The sequence below is a fragment of the Ptychodera flava genome, chromosome 16 (assembly GCF_041260155.1).
Source record: "Ptychodera flava strain L36383 chromosome 16, AS_Pfla_20210202, whole genome shotgun sequence".
NCBI lineage: Eukaryota > Metazoa > Hemichordata > Enteropneusta > Ptychoderidae > Ptychodera > Ptychodera flava.
Window position 1 is genome coordinate 11,590,816 of NC_091943.1, and position 20,059 is coordinate 11,610,874.

At 38.2% G+C, this 20,059-nt stretch overlaps 1 protein-coding gene across 1 annotated transcript; it reads right to left on the minus strand.

The window, feature by feature from the left end:
• Window positions 1-344: 344 nt before the first annotated feature.
• Window positions 345-19,444, minus strand: LOC139152821 (TOG array regulator of axonemal microtubules protein 1-like). Its single transcript, XM_070726166.1, has 12 exons — window positions 19,227-19,444; window positions 18,669-18,774; window positions 18,203-18,361; window positions 17,511-17,703; window positions 15,899-16,047; window positions 15,433-15,591; window positions 14,421-14,547; window positions 13,564-13,682; window positions 6,508-6,709; window positions 5,444-5,660; window positions 4,978-5,064; window positions 345-3,785 (listed from the first exon to the last, which is right to left on the minus strand). The coding sequence occupies exons 3-12, from the start codon at window positions 18,295-18,297 to the stop codon at window positions 3,532-3,534; spliced, it is 1,602 nt and encodes a 533-aa protein (XP_070582267.1). The 5' UTR covers window positions 18,298-18,361; window positions 18,669-18,774; window positions 19,227-19,444; the 3' UTR covers window positions 345-3,531.
• Between the last annotated feature and the right edge of the window lie 615 nt (window positions 19,445-20,059).

Below are 20,059 nucleotides of genomic sequence, written 5' to 3' on the forward strand. Positions count from 1 at the left end.
ACTCGGTGGACGGAAGTCAAAAACTGCAATCTGATAATTTTTCAATGCAAACCATCCCAATGGAAGGAAACACTTTGCCTTAATTATATTAATGATCCATTATTACAGTAAATATTTTCACAATATTGCCCAACTCCCATGGGATCACAGAATTTGTACAACTATTGCACATGTATTTTCTTACCATGGCTACAGAAATCAGTTTTCACAATCTACTTAAGCCTCTGACCACATATGGCACCATTTTAATAAAGGTTGTGTTGTCTCTGTCTTGGCTATGTAAGCCCTTGTCAAATGGTATGTGATCGATCTCAAAACAAAAAATACAGCCCAGACGAAACTGCTGTTTTTTCAGTTACTTTTAATGATCAGCTCATAAAAATACAGACACTCCATGTCCAGTAGGTGATGTTGAAAGGTAATTTTCATACACACAGTCCGAGCAAATCAAAAGTTGCTCTGTATTAAGATAATTACATGTCACAGTCTTGTTACCATGGTGACAGATAGATTTAAAATTCCTTGCAGCAAAGCAAAACATTGGAGGAAACAAAAATCAAACCAAATAAACAAATAAACCACCTACAGGCATAATTAACATTAATTTAAAAGTCCACACTTTAAAAAACATTTACAGAACAGTCTTGTTTTACATAAGGTACAATTTTTCCCTGGTGTAAAGCACTACTAAACAGACAAACTAGATTTCCAACATGGCTTCTGCCATTCCATTTCATAACAGCACCCTAGTTTGATGAAAATTTTCCGGGCGTTTCTTCTGTAAAATTAAACACATTGTAATGGGTCGCTCAAGGCTACTAATAGCACATTTTTGCATATTAAAAAGTATTATTACAAAGACCAATCTTAAAAAGTGTAAACTGCTTGAAAATATTAAATATCCGTGGTAACAGTGAGTGACACAAAAGTATTTTTTGAATACTGAGTAGACATGACCACTACTTTTTGAAAAGTTATAGGAATCAATCTTTGAAATCGTTATGAGAATTAACCTTTGTTTGAGGACTATATTTAATTTATTACAGTAGAAATTTCCACGTTTAAACGTTTTCACAGTTTATCGTGGTTATGAAGTAATAGAGGGTACATCAGTCATAGTTTATCTACCCTGCTCTGTCTCTCAAATGAATCGCTGTCAATGGACGGGTGTTGAATAACTCAGTACCAGTGTACATGTGTGAGGCACATGCTCGATGCCGCCAAAGCAGCGCTGTTGTCACATTGGATTCTACTGGAATATTTCAAACAATGGCTTCAAGTGGATTTTTTCATTAATTTGAATTTGACGTGAGACATATACACATACTTGTTTCTTTCCCTAGTAGGAACAACAACATCTCCCATCGCTACAAATGGCTCTATTGTGACCACTAAAAAAGCTGCTTTTCAAAACCCACAGCTGCATATTGTTGACATTTGAATATACCAGAATTATTGGCTAGACTGAATGTGGGAAGTCTACATAGTGGCTGCAGGTCTTACACAAAATACCACCACATCATCTGGCATAACTATCTCTAACTGGAAGGCTACACTGTTTGATATAAATTAAAAAATGTAGATGTATGTTTGGATATGAGTAGAATCTGAAAATGACAATGATAGAGTTATAAAAAAATTGTATCGAAAATTTCTCCGAAGCTATTTATAATACAGGAAAAGTTTTCAAAAGAGCACTGCAGTAATATTTGGTGCATTTTCATTCCTTGAATGCAGAGTACAGTCTGGTAATAGTTAGGGTGTTAGACATAGGTACCACTGTTTGGTATTGCATTAATAAAGTATGAACAGGGAAATGAAGACATCACATAGACATTATGATGAAATTTACACAGGTACATAACCTTGGATAAAACAAGCTACCATGGGTCATGCACGCTATCCAAATGTCTTCACTTTCAAAAGGAAACTACTGCTCTCTTATTAAACTTTGGAACAAAGTCGGCTGGAATGTCAAGTCTAGAACACAAACATACAACAAACACATAGACACAACTTCCTTATGTTATTTTTTCAATAGTTTTTTTTCTTTCCTTCGGAATTAAAAACTGGATTGGAAAGTCAATAAAGATAGCCTGTTAGCGGGCTGCCTTGACTTTTCTATAGAAATACTGACCTAGTTATATGCAGGGACTTTGGAATTTGGACGGAGATTAAGTACTGGTGCCAATTAGAATGGAAACTAAGAGGCATCATGGATGGATTTTTCAACACTTTTTCCCTCTCTCTCTCTTTCTCACTGATTTGTTGGAAACATAAATCAATAAAATAATCAAATAAATTTTAAGCAGCATTATTCAACAACGATCTCAATGTGTAAATATTAAAATGTAGAATAGAACGAATCAAGAGATGATAAAGACTAAAGGGTGGTGTTGGTGATCAGTCGACTGATCTGGTATCTCTGAAAGCTGACTAGAAGAAGCATACAGTGCATTATACATGTTCTGATGGGACAGTGTGGGATACCTTTACTGTCAGGTCAAACTATACATTCCCTTTGTAAAGCTAGGGGGCTTAACTCTAATAATAAAGAAGATAAAAGGTCCAATTCTACAATTTCATAAACGGTTAAGAGGTGCACACATTTATACTTGGACATGGTTAAAATAGGTCTTCAAAAATATCATATTCTGGAAAAGGCTCAGTTGGTTTTAACACTGAATTATTCGGGACACTTGGGCCTAAACGTCCCAATCAGTGTGAAAACGGCTGACAAGTCAAAGTATCAAAACCCGAAATCAGACAATAATATCCACTTCAAAGTAGTCTACAAAAGCAAAACCCATCCAGTCCACTTTCAAGTTGTTATGTAAATACCGTAATGAAGAACAAAATGAAAAACCAAGGTGAACAATTTTATACATCAAATAAACAACTCAAAATAATTATTGTACAAAATCTTATCATACTATACACAAAATTACTGTACATCATCGTAAGATAGAATTCATGGTTACACTAGGTGCTAACCTTCAAAAAAATATTCACAATTTGTTCCTAAATAAAAAAATTGGGGTATTTCCAATAAAAAAGGGAAGCAATCAAAATCACTTTAAAAATGCTGAACGTTTGCTGTCTTTTCCTTTCTTTGGGTTGAAATCGTTATATCTCTCTTCACATGGAAAAAAAGAGGGAATGGTGAACGGTACTTTTAAGGAGTTACCTTTAAGGAAGATTTTACTACGGTACAACATTTTCCGCACTTGTTCTTAATCAGAGTAAAAAGCCGTCATTACCGAGAAAAAAGTACTACCGCTAAAAAAAAGCAGACAATTGCTGCAGTCATGAAATCAAAATATCTTATCTTTTGCCTCTTGCAAGTAGACAAACACAGAAAATGCATTATTTCAAAAATTCCTTACGGCTCAAATTTCACCAATAACATAATTTCAATTCACCCGTCTGTCATGCACTACAGCTATTCTAACTAGATGGATCTAAAATTACTTGGTTATTTTTTGCTTTTTTTTGTATAGGCCTTCTTTTTTTCAGAAAAAGTAATACAAACTAGGGACTCTCTAACATATCTTGAAGTGTCTTCAAGTTTCTTTGTGATAGATTGGATTGTGCTTGGTCTAGTAATGATTGTCCCATCAATGCGAACAGACTATTTGCCAGACTAGATGTGGCAGTGCGTATGTTACCAGTGCCGCCGGGCACGGCTCCACTGCCAGTGGTGTTGCTGAGGAGGTGCCACATTACTGGAAGTACGTACCGCGTCACCGTCTGCTGTTTCCTTGGGTACACTCTTGAACTCAGATCTAGCCAAAACGTAAAAAAATAAATAAATTAGATCTTTTCAAGAGAGAGAGTAAGTGTTGACTTGTGTGCTACCTGGTATAAAACATGTTTTTGCAGTGAACAGACATACAGACGACAAATGATGAATGATCACAATAACTTGTATTTAAAAACTATCTACTGTTGATTGACCAATCAGAGTGCTCAATTCAGGGTGTTTTATTTACTCATAAAGCCTTGGTCACCAAATTCCAGAAATGAATGACAGCGCCGTAGTAAAGTACTGTCCAATCAAAAGTGAACATGTCATATTCTGTAGACATCTGGTACGTTTTAATATTCAAATTTGGTAACACAGCGGAAACCAGCTGCAACACAAAATCTGCTGTGCCCTAGGGCATTTATATAATGTGCCCTAGGGCATTTATAGGATGTTCCATTACATTGGAAGGCTATTTCACAAAGAAAAGTTTTAATAGCCTTGTTCACGGTACAGGTTTGTTACTAAATATAGCTGTACGCGCGCGACATCGCACACGCAGCTTGAAATGCGGACAAATTTTATCAATGTTGCATACATGGCCGTTTTTGCAGCTAGTACTCAGAGTCGTTAATATGATTTTTAGTATTCATTGTTACACTAGCAGTCACCCACTGAGATGTATTTTCGTCGTTCTTGCATGCGTAATTTTCAAAAGCGTAATCTAAAAATGCGGACAAATATTTATTTTTGCATATTAATGAGAGAACAGTGACGTAAACTGTGAACGGCTCTATTCATATCCTAAACATGTTACATTGACAAAGGGGACGGTTGACGTAAACACATTGAAAACGAAAATATATCAGTTAGGGGCGATAGTTTTTATGTCGGATAAAACCCTCGTACTCGGGCTCTTCTGGTATATAAAGTCCAACCCAACGATAAAATGTCTCGGCCTGCGGCCTCGACATTTTATCGTTGGGTTGGACTTTATATACCAGAAGAGCCCTCGTACTCGGGCTTTATCCTATACATTTACATATGGCAAACGTGAGGTAAAGATTCTGACATCGATCACACATCTTTGGGTTACTTATACAGTGAATAATGCCACTCTTTGCATATACAGATGCATCGTGATGGTAATGACCTTGATCTTGGTACTCTATCACCTTGAGAAAAGACACAATTACATTCTCCAATTATGATATTTTGATAGTTTTACTTACATGCTAATTTTTCAATCATTTCAGGTTTCACTCTAGCGTTTCCAAACTGTGCTAGATTTGCAAAAGGCTGAAGCAGAAGTGAATTTTCTGGAGGAAAAATAAATGACACACCTGTTAGATTCACAATGTCTTATGGCAAGTTCAGTACAATGATGGATATAATAAGCACATTGAAAAAAATTGCCACATAGAAAAACAGTGCTTTATCTGTGTTGGAAGATTACAAAAATTATGATGTCACTAAAGATGTTGACCTAATGAAATTAGTAACTGTAGACCAACTAGTCAGTGCACGTGGCCTTGAAGGGGGTGCTAGTGGATATTAATTTATGTGGATTTACCCTACTTTTTATATGTACTGGTTCAGGCTCATTGGAATGATCAAATATCAAGGTCGATGTCACACAGAGGTGCTACATATATCTGGCTCATACACGGAGATAGGTACTAGGTGACATTCACTTACCAACATGTTCCATGAGGGAATCAAGGACTTCCAGAGTGGTCTGATGGATCTGGGTATTCTTTGAGGCTAGGTTGGCTCCAAGGACAGGCACAATAGTGTTGATCACAGCACCTAAATATTCACGTAATCTTGGCACAAGGTGAAGCATGGTTTGTAATGCTGTCAAATTGACTTTGCTATTTGAATCCGACAATCTTGGGGTGAAAGCATCAAAAATCTGTGCGGGGGGAAAAGACACAAAGAAGGAATGTTAGACTTATGTAAATGTGGGTTGCTTAGACCACAGGCCCCATTGAGGACTGGTCTATTTTCACACTAAATGCAACCAGGTGAACTGTGTGTCATGGGTCAACTGGACATTGAGTATCACTGAGACATCACCCATGGGTTCACTGCAAATAGACACTGCACTGGTCAAACAGGTCACACCCTGCCTTGCATATTAACACAAAACCTATTTTATATATTTCTATCGCAAGCTATCAAGTAGCTTGGAGGGAAAGTGAGAATTTCCTGCGTGACACTGAAGTTGCTGGGTCATTGCCTTGTGCATGTCATGTAATAGAGGCCTACAGTACAGTATATGTGGGGGTTTGTGTTGGTATGCCTCCCTCCTTACCCAGCAGACAGTGCGACTGCAACACAACACTTGGCAGTCTGTCTGCCTCAATGGGCCATGACAAAAGGCAGAAAGGGCAGCTGTTCGGTTTCAGAGAAAAGAGTAAACAGAGGCAAGTCTCAGAAAATTGCACGGCAGCTGGAAAGATGTGACAATTTTGAAACATTAACAGTCATCAAATACCGTATCTAGCTGTTGCAGTTTGTACAGAGAGTATTTTTATGTAAAGGAGACATGGACATGATATTTGGATAACATGGTCAAAATGTTCTTTTTTGACAAAAATTTGAGTAGGAGCATGGGTGGTGTCAGAGAAAGAAAGCCAAATATGATTCAAATATACATTTAACACTCTCAGTGCTCTAATACCATTTCATGTGATCTTTTTTAGTTGCATGTAAAAACCCAAAGTGTTTTCACCTGTACCCCATGGATCTATACCTACCTTCACAATATTTGATATTACTAGGTCTGTCTGGTCAGCGGTTAATTCTTGTAAATACTGAATAGCTTTGTGTCTGTCTCGCCAGTCATTGGCCGCTAACGTCGCGCACAGGTCTTTCACGACTTCCATGCTGGCTTCATCCATCCGTGGAGACTTGCGCACCTTGCGGGTTGAGCCCGGAGGCGTCAATCCATTAACATCACTGCAATTGTTCAAATGAGCAAAAACTATTAGCTGTTACAGTTGATTGGAAATGGCAAAGCTGAGGAAACTATGACACATTTCATATACCAACACAACATCACTAATTACAAAGTAAAATTGATACATGCTCTGAAAACAATTATCAAAGCCAAGATAATACATTTCAATTAATAAATAAAGCTGCAAGCAGCATTGGCGGGGCCCAAGCTGTTGCCATGGTTGACAGTAATTGCATAGATGACACTTTGGCCACATTTGATATGTGGATGTCAAAGATCAACCTTGAAACCTAACATTTTAAAAAAGTTTTATCAAAAAGTTATCCCAGTGTTTCAAAGATCAGACCTCTAGCTCTATTGGCCTACCAAGAATTACATCATATGCACATAAACAATATGGTAAAGATGTGCTATCATAGATATGCTACAAAATATGAAGGATGGAGTACTTGTGGTTACTGAGTTATGAAGATCAATTTCTATTAGAGGTTGAAGGTCATGGAGGTCATGTGAGATTTTGCCAATATATCCCATAGTTATAAACATATACCAAAATCCGGACTCGTAGCTCTATTTCCTACCCAGATATGCACATAATTAATGAGGAATCACATGCAGCGTCAATATGTCTTCCATCATACCAAATATTAAGGATGTAGCATTTGTGTTTACTGAGTTATGGGGATATACGCATACATAAAGTCTAAGGTCATTAAGAAAAGAAACCCGCGTCACCACATAAGTGTAGGATACGTGTACGAAACAAACGTTTTATTTTTCTTGGCGTAATAGTTGTTTTGCTGACCTGTACACTATGAATTTAAACATGTTGGGGTACAACAAAAAGGTGTTCTTTCAAAACCTGAAAATTCCATATATTAAACTGAAAAAAGTTACTGGCAATAACCAAAGTATGGAGTTGTCACTCAGAAAACAAAGGCTTAACATCTTGATAAAAGGTGACACTACTACAGAGAAATAAGATGATTTATTTCTTGAAACAGTCCTTCACAACATGCTTTTCAAACACTGGAAAGCAGGCACCAATATCGACCCGAAATCTATTAAAAAGTCCATGAAAAATTGACACAAAACCAAAAGTTCGGAAAATCGATTTAAATGCCTAAAACAAATTAATCGTTGTCAGATTAGTACAACATTTACTGTTACATAACGAGCACTAGCAACGCTCAAAATATGCCCTAAAACAAATATCCGTATAAGCGTCCAGAAACTCCGGTCGATGCTGGGTCATGTTAATTATAATATGACACCACACACCGGATTGCTCACTATAGAGTCAGTCAATAGTGGCTAACTCTCTCAATAACGAATCTGGCTTCTCCTCTTCGAGGACGAAGGTGACTTTATCACACAACCAAGCGGAGGGGATACAAAACAAGAGAGCGACTGATGAAGAAACCCCGTTTTTAGTTCCGAAACACTTGAATCACTCAATCAACAAACAGATTTACCGGCGACCCAGATCACATGACTAGGGTCAAAGCACTATCGATTCACCGGTGTCTCGCCATGTATTCCACACAAAATAAATGCAATGATCCTTTTATTCACCATACCTTAATATTAAACAAACTTGGTAGAGTCGATGTGTGGAGTTGCCCTCATTTTCCTTTATATTAAAGTGACGTCGTCGATGGGCGGTAGGTTTACGATATTTTAAATTTTTATTTCATTAAAGCAAAGTATACGCAAGCAAACTTCCATGTACGCCATACTGTCACACACGCATCGCCAAAAAAAGAAGATAGAAACAAATTTCCATTTTGTGTGGCCTTCCGTTCCATTCCGTTTCTTCGATTAGGGTAAGGTGCAAAAAATAGCTTCTACCGAAGAAAAAAGCTATCCAAAACGGGACAGCAGTGTCACTCGACTTAATATGCTATCATATGACTTGTAAAACGCTATCAATATGGAGCGAAGTGAGTACAACGAACAGCATGTTATTAAATGTCTTGAGTGCATTACTAACTAAAATGCCAAGTATTCTGCTTGTCAAGACAGCAGATGCCACATGTAATGGCAATTGCTAATTTTGAAAACTGAATTCTAATCCGGACTTATAAAATGATCCATTCATTTTGTACCAGAAAAAATGTTCAAAGTATGAGCAACTTCAACTGCATAAGAACTATGTGGAGCATTCAATAATGAACATTTCACCGACGGTACCTGCTTGCCCCGGTGCAGATCCAATGTCATGATCAATCACAGATCGCGGAAAAGCTGATGGAAAATTAGTTCCATTCGTTATTCAAAGCTAAACCAGTCAAGAACTGTTTTTGATGTCTTTTCACGCATTTCCGCCGACTTCAAAACTTCGAGGGAGAAATCTACTTGTAAAACGGTCGATCGATCTTCATTGCAGTCCGCTTCAACAGGAGATGCACATGTACATTTTACGAACAGCGGTTGATGTACCCCTTTACGATAGGTAATCTGATTTGTACTGAAACTTTTGTATGACATTTACGTTTTTGCGACATTTAAGTACACTGCTGCTTCATTGCAAACAAAGACAGGGCACAACGCGCCTTATTTTCGAGCAGGCGATTTATGTTTGTTTTTCAGATTTCGTCCAAAATCCTACCCGCACGCGAACGGCAAACAAAGAATTTATCACCTATTTAGACCTAGAACCAAGAGCGTCTAGCTTTGATTAACCATTTTACCGACAGGCTGTGAGTGACAGCAGCCATTTTAAACCTAGTTTCCTACCCAACTGACAACAATCAATAAACTATTTGTAGTTGGTAATTGCAGCTGCCTGATAGCCGCATCGTAGACTTGGTTCAAATCTGTGATTTGTGAATGTTTTAGTGAGGTGAAGGCGATGTGACACACCTGAGTGTGGTGAACGCGATAGGTGGGGTGAGCGCTATACAAAGAAGTTTATCCCGGAATCCCGAGGACATCGCGACATTGCACTTTTATATGATATCCGATATTTACGGGTACTAGACTATACAAGTTAGATTTACTCGGCTAGATTTTTAAGGCGGTGAAAACTCCGGTATATATATCGGATATTTACCCGCGATTTGACAAAATCTAGTATCGCCTAGTATCGAAGTTAGAGTCAGTCCTTTGAAGTCAGGTTTGAGAACAGTAAGGTGGTGAAATGTCCGATATATATCGAATATTTACCCGCGATTTGAAAAAATCTAGTATCGCCAAGTATCGAAGCTAGAGTCAGTCCTTGGAAGTCGGGTTTTGGCAAAACCTGCAAGGTGGTGATATCGCGGTTATATATAGGATATTTACCCGCGATTTGACAGAATCTAATATTGTTTAGTATCGAAGTTAGAGTCAGTCCTTGGAAGTCGGGCTTGACCAGAACTCTAAGGTGGTGTAATTTCCGATATTTATCGGATATTTACCCGCGATTTGACAGAATCTAGTATCGTCTAGTATCGAAAAATAATCGCAATCATACCAATCCATAATCCGATGACAGTAGGTCAGAATTCGTGAGACAATAGTTGTAAACATAGACACTAGAGTCAGTCCTTGGAAGTCGGGTTTGACCAGAACTGTAAGGTGGTGAAATCTCCGATATATATCGGATATTTACCAGCGATTTGACGAAATCTAGTATTGCTAGTATCGAAGCTAGAGTCAGTCCTTTGAAGTCGTGTTTTGCAAGACCTGTAATGTGGTGAAATGTCCAATATATACCGGATTTTTACCCGCGATTTGACAGAATCTTATCGTCTAGTATCGAAGCTTAGAGTCAGTCCTTGGAAGTCGGGTTTGACCAAGACTGTAAGGTATTGAAATCTCCGATATCGGATATTTACCCGCGATTTGACAGAATCTAGTATCGTTTAGTATCGAAGTTAGAGTCAGTCCTTGGAAGTCGGGCTTGACCAGAACTCTAAGGTGGTGTAATTTCCGATATTTATCGGATATTTACCCGCGATTTGACAGAATCTAGTATCGTCTAGTATCGATATTAGTGTCTCCGAATCGCTGATAAATATCTGGTAAATATCGGCGATTTCACAGACCTTGTGTGATGAGGCACAGGGAAAGTCATTCTAGTACTGTTTACTATCAATATTAGAGTCCCCAAACTGCCAATAAACATCGAGTCAATATTGGAGGTTTCACAGATCCGGCGTACCGAGGCACAGGGTAAGTCATTCTAGTATCGTCTAGTATCGATATTAAAGTCCCCAAATCGCTGATAAACATCGGGTAAATTTGGGCAATTTCACAGACCGGGCGTGCAAATGGCACAAAGCAATATAATTACAGTGAAATTCGATCAAGCTGCAGGACTTCATTAAACAAGGTGTTGTTTTAATCGATGTTTATCAGCGATTTTTACGACATTAACAGCTGGACTTGATGTGGTCTTGTTTACATTTTTAATCAGTTACATGCTCTTAGTTACACAACACACCAGGGCCACTCCATGCATAGTCATGTATCTTTCTTTTGTATTCGTGATGAACAAGTGAGCTTGCATTCAGACACCTACATATAAAATTACCAGAATAGCTTCATTTATGATCCTTGACACTCACATATCAGCTGTGCGTAGACCCCAGTAATTGTGCCCTGGCAGGACCTTGTCCCGTTCTTATTCAGTCAATCACAGCAATCGGCCACCCCTTAAAGCTAGTGGCACACTCCTCTAAGTACTTCCATGGCAGTATACTTGACAACGTCATCCTGGCGAACAAAACCTGGGCGCTGAAGTTGCAATACACAAGTGGCCGAGATTAGGGCTCGTGTGACTGCTAGCTAAATTTGACAGCGGGCATTGCAGTCTGTTGTTCCGTCTTTGACTTTCAAGTGTACAATATAACATACATCACTGATCGATTTTCTGACTGACGAGGTTTTAAACTGCAGCCTTGTGAACATTGGGGCGACTTAACCGATCCGAATGCCTTTCGCAAACTTGAAAGTGCTCGCACTAAGAAAGATATGAGTAACATTTCAATTAAATCTGTGTGTTGGTTTTTGAGAAGAAAATTTTTAATGATTAAATTGCGATTTTCGCTATATCCAATACGGCAAACAAACCTCCTGACTGACCCAAACGCCTTTCGGAAATTAAAAAGAACTACCACTAGAACTACCATGAGTGTAAAATTTTAGTTCAATCTGTGTATTGGTTCTGGAGGAGAATATTTTTAAAGATTAAATTACGAGTTTTGCAAAATCAAATATGGCGGCAAAACCGTGTGACCTATCCAAATGGCTTTCACAAACTTGAAAGAGATATTACTATAGATGATACATGTAAAATTTCAGTCGACTCGGTGTGTTGGTTCTAGAGAAGGAGATTTTAAAGATAAAATTACGATTTTCGCAAAATCCAATATGGCGGCAAAACCACGTGACCGATCCAAACGCCTTTCGCAAACTTGAAAGAGATCACACTTAGGATGATATATGTAAAATTTTAGTTCTATCAGTGTATTGGCTCAGGAGAAGAAGATTTTTAAAGATGAAATTACGATTTTCGCAAAATCCAATATGGCGGCAAAACCACGTGACCGATCCAAACGCCTTTCGCAAACTTGAAAGAGATCACACTAAAGATGATATATGTAAAATTTTAGTTCTATCGGTGTATTGGTTCAGGAGAAGAAGATTTTTAAAGATGAAATTGCAATTTTTACAAATTTCAATATGGCGGCCAAACCACGTGACTGATCAAAATGCCTTTTGCAAACGTGAAAGAGATTGCACTCAAGATCATACTGGTGAAATTTCAATTCAATCAGTGCGTTGGTTCTATAGAAGAAGATTTTTAAAGATTGCATGAGTATTTTAGAAAATCCAATATGGCGGCCAAGGTCACGTGACCGCATGTGATTTTATTTGCAAATTCTAAAGACCTTACTTCATGCTTATTATACAAAAAATTTCAAATCAACTAGACCCCTAGGTCTTCTAGAGAAGCCGTTTTTAGGTTTTTGGAAAATCCAATATTGCCGCCAGGTCACGTGACCAATCAAAATTTCAAGGGTCAGGTGCACAAGTACTAATTGACACCTATTAGCCCTGCAAATTTGAGAAGTTTTCGTTCAGCCGTTTAAGAGATCTAGGTCGACAAAGAATCGGCAGAAGAAGAAGAAGAAAAAGAGGAAGAAGAGGAAGTAGTAGAACTTGAGCAATAACAATAGGGTCCCAGCGGTCGGCTTGGCCCCTAATTATGAGCAAAACCTGCTGGAGTTTGTATAGATTACAAGTGAAATGTCTATGTGCACTGTAGGAGAATTATGTGTAATTTCTGCCAACAGTGTATCTAAGAGTGGAGTTATAGAATGGGAAAAATATAATGAATTTATTGTTTCATTTGTTTTGGATACAATCAATTTAAAATATCGGCTGAGTAGCCATTGTTGAAACTGCATGAAATATGAGATATGTTTACATCATGTCCATCCAGCAGTGACAAATATTTGAAGGCTGACTTGAAATGGTAATGTAAAATTCTCTTTACATTGAAATTGCTCAAAAATTACACCTAAGAGAAAAATGCCAATTAGGAATGACAATATTTGTGTATTTTCTTTTTTCTCAATCTTTACTGAAGATTCTGCATGTGTGTACCGTTATGAGGTTTCACACTGATAGCAGTATACGCATATACAGCAATGGCTTTGTCACAGCAACAACTGCAGGTTCTTTCATAGCAACAGGTCAGGGTTTTTGTCATGACAACAGGTGAGGACTTTGTCATAGCAACAAGTCAACGCTTTGTCAAAGAAACAAGATAAGGTTTTGTGATAGCAGCTAGGCAAGGCTGTGTCTTCCTTTAGGACCAGAGGCTATGCATTTCACTGAATGATTCTAGTGATTATCTTACCTGCTTGCTGACCTCGTTTTCTCCCGAGAGCCAGAGTTGGACCGAGAACCAGATCCACTGTTTGAGTTACTGCGTCTAGCCCTGGCTGAAGGAGTCTCCGATGGCATTTCTCCAAGACCCTGAAATATGAAAAACAAATAGAGATATTGCCGGGAAATTCAAGTAATTGGATGACCAATTGCAGCAGAATGCATATTTCAACAAAACTGAGATACATATTGTGAAAGCTCACGCCATATGTTTAAGCACAGATTCATTAAATTAAAAAGCATGCACAATGCATCAAATTTTAATAGACATGCTATGTATTAAACTTTTAAAATCCATGAAATAATCTTTTTCTGACGTTAAGTTGATGAAACTTAAATATACCAGTATGCCCTCACAAAGTCTTTGAGTCAATGTAGGAATTTCCGGAAATTTCTCGGTGTCATGCCGTTACCAATACATGGTAATACATAAGATATCTAACATCAGAAGTTTCATGAAGTCTGTGGCATGGTAATTTTGCTGAGAGGTCACACCACAATACTCTCTATATCCCTTTTTCCTGCCAAGTCCATATTTCCCCACCAGGTCGAGATGGTTAAAATTAATGAAACACGACATATTCCATATGGTGTATTTTAACATAATACTGTACATTTGAAAGCTGTTGAAAACATAAATACTGTAAACTTGATTTTTTTTGGACTAAAGATGCTATAACATACCAAGCCATGTGGGTGAAAATACGTTATGTTTTGGCTCAATACCGCTTTTTACTGACTTGGCTGATGGGGAAGTGATAATGTCTGGCAGGAAAAGGGTTAAAAGACATTTCCTGTACACTGTAGATCAATAAGGTCAATACTCACATCTTGTCTAAGCCTCTCCATCACCTCCTTGACTTGTCGTACATCTTTCTGTGCTACATATTTTATAAGTAATTTTTCAAAGTCTTCATGGTTCATGAGTTGATACATGATCTTGCGACCATAATACCTAGGGAAATGAGCGCAATACACAAATATGTTACAAAAACAGGCTGAACATCATGTCATTTGGCAAGAATGTGGATATATAATTATGATGGGTGCCGTAAATGAGGATGGGCATAGATACAAGACCCATGATAAAGAGACCTTCATCACCGTTCCTAATGAAGAAAATCATTCATTGTCTCATTTTTGCGATTCTCACTGATAATGGACGACCCTTGTTAATTCCCCTGTGACAATAGAATCATTGAGTTTGATTTTCTATCAGTCTGAGGTGGCAGTGTAATTTCAATGAGATTCATACAAACTGAACCAACACAGAGTTGTGAATAGTCCTGGCAGATAATCATTGGGTCCGCCGATACTGTAATTACATGACATGTGATAGAAGTTGTGTATGTATGTTGATATCCATGAAGTCTGCTGACACGGTAAGCACTAACACTAATCATTTTTCATAACCCATCAATTAATTCTTCCTGTGAGCGCTTATCATTATTCATAATTTTCCAAAGAAAAAATTTTTGACATGTCATGAGCATTGGGTCAAACAAAATATCCTATGTCATAATTACTATGGTTAACATCTGTAATAAGAGACATAGAACACAGAGTAATACAGACTCATGATGTGCAGGAGTAAGTAAGTAATCCTTATGAACACTTCTCACATGAATGCTTTTCTAATATTTACTGCTAGACTATAAGACACACACAGCATGGAAATTGATTGAGCAAAGCTGCCATGCTAATTTGATATCAAATTACAATAAACTTTTTCTTCAAAGGCCATTCTCTCTTAAGGATATTGATATGTTTATGGACCAACATGCAGTATTTTCCATTTGTATTCCCAACATAAAATAATTTGCAACAAAATCTGACTCACCTAGTTTCAGGGGAAGGATCAACACAAAACTGTGCAGTGGCAGGTAGAATTTTGTCCGTCACATCTTTTATTCCACTCAGCAGCCGACCTGGCCCCATTTTTTCCACCACCTCCACTAAGAACTGGGCACAGGTTTTCCTGACGGCCACATTCCGATGACTGTAAAAATGTAACAAGTATTATGAGCAGACCCATTACACAGCAAATAAATGTCACTTTCTCTTAAGCACAGAGACAACAAAAACACAGCAGACTGCCCTGTCAGTGCACCCATATCTGTCAGATGGAATGGCATGGTAATCACCAAAGGTCGTGACCTATACATTACAGTGACAAGACCACCACTATGACCTTATGTGATCTTCAATCAGTGATGTTGAAACAGTCTACACATATCTATCAAAATTTACACCCTTTGAAGTGCTTTTAAAACTGATGATTTACTGCCCTGCCTATCTTGACATACCTGGCCCCACCAGTAATCAATGCTACCAGAGCTCTCTGTGGCGTCACACTGTTGACCATGGCAGCCAGTGACTTGTCAACATCCTCCCTGATGAACCCATTACTCTCGGCTGCTTTCTGCAGCAATCCTTTGCATAGTTGATCCAGGTCCTGTGCGCAAAACAAGGTCAGAAATTCAATTAATCATGATGCTGAGGGTGGAAGCCAGCAGCATAGCTGCTTACCTCAGTTGCCCTGACCGACTCCAAATATCTCAGCACATAATTTATTAAAAGCATTACATTGTTGTTCAGCGGCCATTCGTTTGACACTTGGCAATGATCTACCTACAACTATGTGATAATTGGTACCCTCATTAGCTGTGGTCGGTTAATAAGTAGCAGCCCCTGAAATTTGCAATATGTTTGGATATGTTTGGAAAAAAGTTCTATAAAAGTTCTATCCTCGTTAACTGTGGTAGGTTATTAGAAGCAATTCGTGAAATTTGCAGTGGCTTTGGAAAAAGTTCTACAAGTAGTATTACTGTCCCTAATAAAAGCTATAATTTTCTACTGAGTTTTTTAATGCACGTACAGAAACTCTCTGGTCCAGTATTTCTGAAATTAAACAACATTCAATATCTCACACTGCATGACTTGGTGCCTAGCTACTCAGGAATGTGTCACACTAAATGACTCGAGGTGACTACCCCAATACGTCTTGTCAGCTCCGACTTGAAATTTGGCTACCTCAGAAGTGTCAGCGAGTCAGGTATCGGTAATACCAGTTGTGAGGAACAAACATTCCAGTCAATGTTGAGTGAAACATTGCAAAATGGGAGGTCTGATGGCCGTTTTCAAAAACACATAATGTAGTTTGTCATGTATCCAAAGGCAGGTGGTCAAACAGCTGTCTGTCATGCACTTTTAGTTCAGCTTTCAGATACGCCTGCAGTGGTGAGTGGAACAGTCAATGCACTGTTTGGCTTATGTTTACAGGTAGACACACATTTCACTCTGTGACATCAAATTTAAGTGAATGAATTCTAAGTGATGATAAGCCTTTCCTGACAAAATATTTCAGTTTGATGTTTTCAGGAGTAGCCATGTCAAAATAAATACATAAATAGAAGAAACAAAGATAAATAGATATGTAAATATATAAACAAATAAATAAATAAAACATTAAATAAATAATAAATAAATAAATAAATAAATAAATAGATAAATAAATGGTAACACTAATAAAACCATGGCCTTCAAATCACAACTGATGTAAATCAATAAATCAATAAGTGAGATGATCATGAAAATGAAATCTGCTCTTAAAAGAAGAAAAAACACAAAAGAAGGAACCTTTGACAAAATAGACTCAGGGACACACAGCATGCTTAGCTTGTCTCTGACCAATGAATAATGTATGAGTGAGGTCATGCTGTGGTCATCACTATGGCAACTGTTAAGGACTGGATTATGATGAGATAAAGACAAGTCTATTAAATTCACAGATTGTAAATCGGTTCAATGTCAGCAGCACGCAACCTACCCTAACTGGGGAGTAAGTCTGCTGGCAGATTCAACAGAAAAAAGAAGGGACTCTGACGAGTGATCAACTGTAATATTTATGTGCCTCACCTTATCCATGCTTACTCTGAGCTGTGTAAACATTTCAGCTAGGGTGGAAATCGCTGCTCGAGCGACAGAGGAGCGGAGATTTTTCACTTCTGTTAAGACTGCCACTATCACAGTGTGTAACTGAGAATTTAATGTGTCAGGGTGGAACACTGCCAGTCTTCTCACGTATGTTAATCCATCTATTTTCACCTCCCTGCGGATTAATGAAAATGAAGTGACTCTGTGCTTTAAAAAAAAAAGGACTGTACAGATTTCCAATGAGCCCATGAAAAATGCCCTGAGGTAAAAATCCCATTCATAAAATAAAAATAATGCTAGGCTGATGACATTAAAGAGAAAACAAACACAAATCAGGCAGCCTGTGGCAAGTTACACCCAAAATAATTTACTCACAAACAGACTTGAAGTGGCTGTAAATTAAGTTCTCAGTAAATGCACTCTGTTTATCAAACATGCCAAATGGTTAAATATAGTACATAGTACAGTCATATATAAAGACACATGTCTGACAAAATTATGAAAATTGATATTTTATGATTCATGCCTATGACTTATAGTTGTGAGTTTTGATTTCTTGAACAAATACTCAATCACTGTGCTATTGAACGATACAATAAAAGGATAGCACCCACAACTAACATATCACTGAGTACAATGTAGTAATGGCTGAACATAAAGGAGGTTTCTCTTACCAGTGCTCATTCTGTAGGAACCTGAGAGCGTCTCTGAGTCCAACATCTGGGTTAGGGAAAGGTTTGAGTTCTCCGTCATCATCAACGTGTTGCATAGATAGGCTCTGATTCAATGAGGTATTCCCTTTGGTCGGCGAAATTTCACCAGCGCTGCTTGGCCTAGGTGTAGCAGAGGAATTCGAAGACAGAGAAGATGTTGAAAACCCCATTGTTGTTTGCTGTTTACGTTGAGTAACTATGTCACTTGCCGGGATATAAGAGCAGGTGGCAAATATGCTCCGCTCTGACCCCAATATCAGTTGTGACCTCAATAAATACAGTAATGTGTGTGCGTGCGATTTACGGGATTCAGTCAGGAAACACAACATTCCACGACTCGAGTAAAGTTGCAACAATCACTTCAATGCTTCTTTGGTACAACTTTGTTGTTCATAATATTAGACACAAGGAGGGGGTTTTAACTTACGACTTTGTTAATTTTTTCTTTGGCGTGCTTGCCACGGGTGGTTTACCAATGACTGTCTTGCTCTTTGGAGGGGTGTTGGAGGAATTTGATCCTGATATTGTTAATGCTGTAAATAACGAAAAAGATCATCATTACCCATAGAACTTGGAATTGTCTTCATAATGGGGAGGCTCGCACAACACAAAGGGCAAAGCCCAGTGTATACAAGCACTCAATAAACACTCCTTTATTAGAACCAGGCTAGGAAATGTTTACTCTGTTGCTTAACGACAAAAGGCAAATGAATGCCTGAGGCTTACCATCGTCAAAACTGGAGATGTAAGAATTGACATACGAATGTATTGGTATGTGGAAGTGACAGATGAACTGACTTATGATAACTCTGAACACCTTGGACGTACAAATATTGGCAAGAGATTTGAGTCACGATTTCAAAGCTGACTGCAAAGGATACAACGGTGGGATTGTCGTACAGATGTTTAGGTAAACACTGATACATTCCAGTGACACTGATGGTATAATAATGAGTTGAGAATCAGAGGCAAATATAACACTCACAGTCAAGTGGTATTTCTTCAGTAAAGCTTTTGATTTCTTTGAGTTTTCGCGTTGCTGTTCCCGAGCTTTCTCCCTCTCTCTTTCTTGTTGTTTTTGCCAGATTTCCCTCTCTTTCTGTCTCTTCTCCTTCTCAGCCTGCTTTTCAGCTTTCTTCTGTTCCATTTCCAGCTGTTTCTTGGCCATCTTATCCTTGGTGGCCTTGGACATGGAGATGCTGGCTGGATCCTGACCAAAGACAGATTTCAAAAATGTTATTTCAGCAACCCAGTCAATGACAACTCTGTGACTACGTGACAATTGTAAAGTCCTAACAGTCCTGCTCTGTTTGCGTGAATGTAATGTAAATAACCTTTATCTGAAAGAAGCACTTCAAGACATAAGTCTGGTATCCCTATTGGGAAAAACATCAACACTATCTGTCTGATGAACTATTTCCAAGACACAATTTACAGGTAAACTGTTATAACCGTATCAAAAATACTAGCTTACCTCATCAGAGCTGTCGTTGTCTTCAAGGCTGTTCGTTTGTTTCATTCCAACACCATACACTCCATAGACGCCTGTTGGAAGATTGCTCCGTCCTGTTTCTGAATCTTTGCGCTCTTTTGATCGCTTGGACTTATCATTTCCATACTCTTGAGTTGGTGGAGCGTATTTCGTACCAAACACTCCTGAAGATCAACAAAACACGCATCGTGATTATTGGGAGATCATCAACCTCCCTGCAAGACATGAACTAGTAGTGCATCAAGACTTTTCACAATCATATGATCACGATTTGCCAGGTGGCTCTTAAGCATTTCCCAAAAAAGAGTTCTTCCCTCTCAAACAAC